Consider the following 6,941-nt stretch of genomic DNA (forward strand, 5'->3'; position numbering starts at 1 on the left):
ACGGATTGGGCGGTGTTCTTGCAACCTGGCTGGTATAGGAAAAGCTTCGTCTCCAATGGTCTTTCGGCTCCTTTCTTTCTTCTTCGTCGTTCCTTCTCCATCTTCTTCCCACGCCTCTTCCAACACAGGACCCAGAATTTGCTCCATCTGGGCCTCGCCCGTCCCATTTGTGCCACCACAGTTAATTGGATTTGGCGAAGCTTCAACAGAGAAACGGAGATAAATTTTTCATGCTCCCTATGTTATTTTAACAGGTGCTTACAGTTTCTTGATATTTATTTACCTTCGTACGCGTGTGTGATTGATTATTATGTTGCTTTACTTTTTTTGTCTTGATTCTGTCATGCAAACATGGCTACATTATATGATGCATGCCTTTTTCTTCCTTTTTGAAAAACTTTTTGATACCCTTTTCTTCTGTCTTCATTCACAAATTTATTACAGTAAATGAAACCCATTGTTTCTCTTTCCATAATGTAATGAATCCAGCAAAAAGTTGCGCTTTGATTGCGCTATTAGTCTCCCCTTTTTGCATCTGACGGCCACAGATTTACTTTTTCCCTTTTGGGTTTAAAGAATATGTACGAGACATTTAAGAGTGGAAAAATAGATAAAGATCGAGCTTTGAGTTATTTCATTTGAGGAACAAAGCATGAGTTGTTGTAATTGTTGGGGTAAATATATCATCAATTTGCTAATCCTTGTCTTTGTCGTTTGGATTGGTGGGAGAATCTGACTTCCCATATTTTAGTTTATGATGAGATTAAGGCCTTCTTGTGCCTCTCACCATAGAGTAAGCTTCTCATTTTCATTCTTTAATTTAATTTCAAGTCTTTTCTTCCTTTTTAACTGATTGATTCTTTCACTTTGGAATCAAGAAAGAGAATCTTGGTGTTGATCCATTCTTGTGGATTTTCTTCTGAAATAAAGTCCATGCCAGTGTCTCATTTCGAATTACATGGTGGCCGTTTCTATTGGATTATATCTTCTTCCGGTTTAGTGTTTCATTTGTTGTTCTCTTAAATACCCCTTTTGTTAAACCAGTTCCTGTACGTATGAATGAATGTTAGTAAAGTAATCTGGTGGGCTTAAATTAGAATAGGTTATTTGCTTATGTTAAATAGTTAGCCTCACACATTAAAAGACATTTTCATAAGAGCAAATTCTATAATTCAAGTACCTTATTCGAGGACAGGAAAATGGGAATATGAATATATTACTTTCTTCTATTGTTCTTACACCACCTAAGCAGTATATATTCGAGTCTGTCTATTACTTTTAGGCTCTGATATTTATCCTTTTTTGGCAAAATTTAGGGGTATTTTCCGGAATTATGTCTACTATAAGAACAGAAATAATGATCTGAAGTTTCATTATTCTTCCTTTCAAAAGTTTTAACGCGTTTTTCTTTGAATAAAGTTTGAGTTTATGCTAGTCCAGGCGAAATCAATGCTACTGACTATACTTTCTGTTTGCTTGAGATGAAATACATCAGTTCGAAATCATTTATTCTTAGCACATTATTTCCCTCGAAGAATTAAATAAATTAGAAACTTTAGCTAATTGTGGCTAGTTATACGAAATGATCTTGCTCTTACAAACTGGATATTAAAAATTTCATCTATTTTAATAGATATTTTACACCATTTTGAAATGGAACTAGTCACTGTTGTGACAGCATGGAAAACAGACTATTATCATTGGAGTTATGTTTCTTCCTAAGAAATTTAGCTTAAATTTTTCGGGCTGTATTTAGTTCTCATGGAAGTTTATATTTTAGGTTGATGAAGACGAGCTTTGCTGGTACGGAAAGAAGCAGTATGAAAAACCGGCTGCTCACATAACATCACAATTAGCCCAATGCTTTGGTGAGATGAGATTACTGATGTCATTTGATTTACAATTCTTCACGGGCTTAGCTTCTGTCTTCCCTCCACTATTTGTACATAAGTGATAAGCAGATTATGCACATAAGTGATGAGCAGATTATGTGCAGGATCGCTACAGCCAGTGATAGTGACAAGTATAGGACCGAACATTTGCACTGTATTAGAAGTTACAGTTATTTGCCATGATACATCTTAAGTCCTTTGAACGGTACAATAGCCTAATTGCTATGTTTGAATTGCTCTTCCATTAAGAGCAATTGTTGCTTCCTGACATATTCCATTTATTATATCCTGATAAGCTTTTGTTTTTGTTGCTAATAATTGGGGGCAGTTGTTACTCCACAGCACATCCTAGTTATTACATCCTGATAAGCTTTTGTTGTTTGTAGCTAATGCTATGGTTGGACCAAGAGCATGGATTGGAGGATTTTTCAGCCGTGCCAACAATAAAAAATTTGGGAGTGACAAATATCTAGACTACAAATTAAGTCATATTCAGGTGAATGGAACACTAAATTACATTTCTTGGTAGACATCTGTTTTGGAAGCAAAAACTAAAAGTGAAATTGTATATCGGCACTTTTTCGTGTCAGGAAAAATATTTATCAATTTATCAAATAGTCTATAGATTTAGCTGATTAAACAAAATAAAAAATGGATGAATCTATTAAATAGAGATATTCACTAAAACATACTGCTACCATGTTTTGGATGTTTCAGATCTGTATTTGAGAAAATAATTTGAGATATGAACTTTAGATGATTTCAGATTGGGAAATCATTTCATTGATGCAAAAGCTTGAAATTGGATATGGACCTTAGGTGCTTCTAAAGTATCAAAATCGTATTAGTAGATGTATATCATAGATTGGAAATTATTTTAATCATACAATCCAGAAATTCTTTCAGTGTTTTCTCCCATAGAATCCAATAACCTAAAACAGGATATATCCTAGGCGCTTACATCTGTATCTTTGCTCCTTTAATATTTGTTTCTTCGTACTTGGGACAAACCTTACTTGGTCACCTTGTTTAGCATGAATTGACAGCAAAGGAGTTTGGAACGAAGGTTTCTATCTGTTCAACTTGCTTAATTCCAATGAGTCCATTTCAATTTACCTAACTCGAATATCTGAATTCTTACAGGAGCAAAGGCTGCGAAGAATTCAAGAACGACTAGGGGTGCCTTTTGACGAGACTCGCATTGATCATCAAGTATATTCTTCTCATCCGTGTTTCCATTTAACATTTAAAAGTTGGGGCGATTTTAAGTAAGTCTACATCTTATTGAGTCACCACTGTTTGTAACATTATCATTCTCAGGAAGCTCTCCAAGCTCTATGGGATATTTCCTTTCCAAATGTAAAGCTTAAAGGTCTGATATCCGAGCAATGGAAAGATATGGGCTGGCAAGGAACTAATCCATCAACTGACTTCAGGTGCACTTCTAAAAATATTATCTCCTGTGAAAAAACTAGTAGACTTTTGGCTGAAAATATTCTGGAGAGTTTGGGTTAATACAATGCTGCTGACATGAGTTACGCAGCATTATAGTAGCTGTAAACAATTTTGGCTTATATTGAATGTCGCAGACTCACAGACACAGAGAGATGGGAATATTACAGCTGAAATATCATTTTTTCCCATTTTCTGAGCAATGCTTCTCGCCCCGATCCCCGAATGTGATATAGTTGTACGTCCAACTTCCCACATATATCAGAGTGCTAATGTCTTGTAAAACTTCAAGCTACAGATGTTTATTACTAGGCATGAGAATGTGTCACGTTGGATGGGTTAAGTTTCTGGGAGTTGTATATATGAACTTGGACAATCTTCCTCCCTTGATCTAGTTTTTTGGGATAGAGTTAGACTCGGTCAATAATCTTAACACTTACGTGTAAAAAACTTGAATAAATTATTAGCAATTCTTAAAAAATTCTGTGCTATTCTCTCTACCATTTAATAACCTTGATTCAAAAACTATCATGGGCATTCTTCCCCAACGTATGAAAAAAATGGAACATAGAGGGTGAGCAATTAATCAACCCATGATAAAAGAAGTCTTCTGTCAATATATATAAATTACATAATATAGGTTTATGAAGTATTTATGGCAAGGTGTTGTGGCTAATAATAATAGTGTTTTTTAATCTATCTTCCTTTAAAAACATCATGAATATCACATGTGTCATGTGTGTGATTGACATAGAAAGTACGAGTTGATCGTTAAAATAAAACTTTATAGCTACACGTAACTTGAATTCACGTCACTTGAACTTAGACATTTAACACATCATTTTGTGGTTCGAGTGCTATGTACGGCAATTATAACCCATAATCGTTTATGCTTTGAGTAACCAAAGGATGACAAATATGCTCCAACCAATTAATTACCAGCAAACTTGTTTTTATGAAAAAACATAATTTTTCATTGGCATAGAGTATAGATCACGGAATAGGTATTATTTGTGAAAAATGTTAATAACAAATCCAAATTATATCGATTTGGTGCATGTGAAATATAATAGTTTAACATGAAATCATGTCTTGAGGGGAAAAAAATTGTAAAATCTATAGATGACATAAGAACTACTACAACTCAAAAATTACATTAACTATCTCCTCATTTATAGTTGATCCTCTCTCTTCAGATGGGCTTTAGTCCATTTGTTGCCCTCTTTAATGTCATGTTTATGACTGCATTGCCTACCTCCATTGATATTACATTTTAGTTCCTACTAAACTTTTGGAGATGAACTGCCTAATGTTAGTCTTTCCCATTTATGGCGGCTACATTGCTAATAAGGTAGGAGTTCTAGGTTTAAGAACTTGAAAAGGTTTAATGTTGGTGTCACAAAATATTTCTAAACATAATTGAAGAAGAGGGTCGGGGAATTACAACTGTGTCAATCTTGATAATGATATACTCATTAAAGTAGTTAATAGTTCATCTGATACCTCAATTATCTTCTTATTGTGCTTACTTGTTGGATTAGGGGATGCGGCTTCCTCTCACTTGAGAACTTATTATTTTTCGCCAGAACATATCCGGTATGACTGATGCGCTGCTGCCACCTAGAGCAAGTATTTATCTGGATGATATTTTCTTTGGTTCTTCGCTAATGTGAAACAGTGATGTTTTTTACTGATAAGACAATGTTTGAAGGTTCCTTTTCGTAGGTTACTTCTCAAGAAGGGCGGTAAGCGCGCAAAATGGGAGTATCCCTTTGCTGTTGCTGGCGTTAATGTTTCGTTTATGTTAATTCAAATGCTGGACATAAACTCAGGTCCATTCAGTGCCACTACTTCAGTTTATGATATTGAATTTGACATACTCTTTTAGCGAGCTTAAGGGATAAAAAGGAGATCTTACCGTCCATGTTGTGTTTGCAGAAAAACCAAAATGTCTTCCCGGGCTTAATTTTGTTAAATTATTAGGAGGTAATTTGATGTAATACGAAGAATCTGCACTTCCCAACTGGTATCTGTCACCTTTTCTTGTTAGTGAATAGAAATTTGATTCTCAAAACTGCAGAAAATGAGGAAGCGTTTGATGTCCTCTTTTGTATAGCATTTGCGATGATGGACGCTCAGTGGCTTGCCATGCGAGCTTCATATATGGAGTTCAATGTACCCTTTCTATCTCTCATTCACTGTCTTTGCACTTCCAATGCACGAATCATCACCTGCATCCTAACATCAGGTCAACATCTTCACAAAAATTAAGGTTTTAGCTATAATGGTCATTTTGGAAAATTTTCTTGAACGTATGAAAACTTATGGATTTTGGACAAGCATGCCCATGCACGAGTTCTGCATTTTCAGAACAATCTCACTTTCACAGGATCTGTAAAATTTCCGGTTCGTCCCCGGACTACTCTTTTCCTACGCTATAGAAGCCAGACTTATCCATACAAAGCAACTCGATTATTTTCCAATAACCATTCAATCTACTAGTCTTTCATTTTGCTTATCATCCCGGTTGTTCAGGAGGTTCTTCAAGTAACAAGAACACAATTGGAGAGAGAGTTTGCTTTAGAAGATGTCCACAGAATACAGGATATACCTGCTTATAACCTCTTGTACCAGTAGCTTACGTTCATCTCAGAATTGGAGTATGCAGAGTTTTGTGTGATTAAACTCTACACTTACATAATTTCGCATTTTATTTAATCTATATTAATCATATTACAATTGTAGTTGCTGTTATTTTTATATTGGTAAAATATAGATCCATATGTCGCATAGAAGAGTAGTTCAAGAACAAAGTTGATTGAGGTCAATCAAGAGAATAAGTTCATTAACAAATTAATTTTTTTAAGATATATATTACATTATATTATACTGGAATGACGTCACATATGTATATTTAATTTAAAAATAAATGGATAATTAGGAAAGTGGAGAAAATGGAATTAATCATAATTATATATCCTTATAGAAAGTGGCTTGTGAGGCTAATCCAATTATTACCCACTGAGGCTTGGAATATGATCAAGTGCGATACAGCAGCATGCATGGTTGGTAATATCCGATTTAGGCATGTCTATATTTAATTTAATCGTTTATATTTTAATATAAAAAATTATTCAATCGAATTAAACAACATTAAAAAAAAACTATAATTATTTTACATAAATATTTACTACAAATGGAGAAAAAATTGTAAAGTGGATATTGTAATTTTAGTTATTTTTTATGAGATTTTAGTATTTATGTTTTCAAATTCCAGTATCAATCCGCCATCATTGCGTTTTTTTTTTTTTTTTTTTTGATAATTTAGTTTCTTCCGCGTGACAATTATTCGTTGATGATATAACACTAATGTGTCAACATGTGTCCAATGTCATAAAAGTAATTACATGAAAAAAAACTAAAATCGCAAAATAAATTAACAAATGTACCAAAAAATGAAAGTTACGTGATTAAGACTCATTTTTGACATAATAAATTACAAAAATCATATAGAATTACAACTTAATGATGAAAAAAGCTATTTTCTTTATTCTGAATGCACGGAACAAGTGCTCTAGTGCGTGTCTCTATATGCAT

At 33.9% G+C, this 6,941-nt stretch overlaps 1 protein-coding gene across 5 annotated transcripts; it reads left to right on the forward strand.

Annotated features, from left to right (window-relative positions):
• LOC142519447 (uncharacterized) lies at window positions 1-6,123 on the forward strand. Of its 5 annotated transcripts, none has more exons than XM_075622475.1 (10): window positions 1-254; window positions 1,781-1,868; window positions 2,279-2,388; window positions 3,036-3,104; window positions 3,213-3,328; window positions 4,886-4,940; window positions 5,056-5,176; window positions 5,283-5,330; window positions 5,425-5,519; window positions 5,880-6,120. In XM_075622475.1, exons 3-10 carry the CDS (start codon window positions 2,287-2,289, stop codon window positions 5,979-5,981), a joined length of 708 nt encoding a protein of 235 aa, XP_075478590.1. In that variant the 5' UTR covers window positions 1-254; window positions 1,781-1,868; window positions 2,279-2,286; the 3' UTR covers window positions 5,982-6,120. The 5 variants fall into 5 exon arrangements, with proteins under 5 accessions (XP_075478590.1, XP_075478588.1, XP_075478591.1 ...); XM_075622473.1 differs by lacking the exon at window positions 1-254 and adding an exon at window positions 417-793 and having other exon boundaries at window positions 5,880-6,121; XM_075622476.1 differs by lacking the exon at window positions 1-254 and adding an exon at window positions 417-674 and having other exon boundaries at window positions 5,880-6,121.
• The last annotated feature ends 818 nt before the right edge of the window (window positions 6,124-6,941 follow it).

The sequence above is a fragment of the Primulina tabacum genome, chromosome 11, assembly GCF_025594145.1.
Source record: "Primulina tabacum isolate GXHZ01 chromosome 11, ASM2559414v2, whole genome shotgun sequence".
NCBI classification, from domain to species: Eukaryota; Viridiplantae; Streptophyta; class Magnoliopsida; order Lamiales; family Gesneriaceae; genus Primulina; species Primulina tabacum.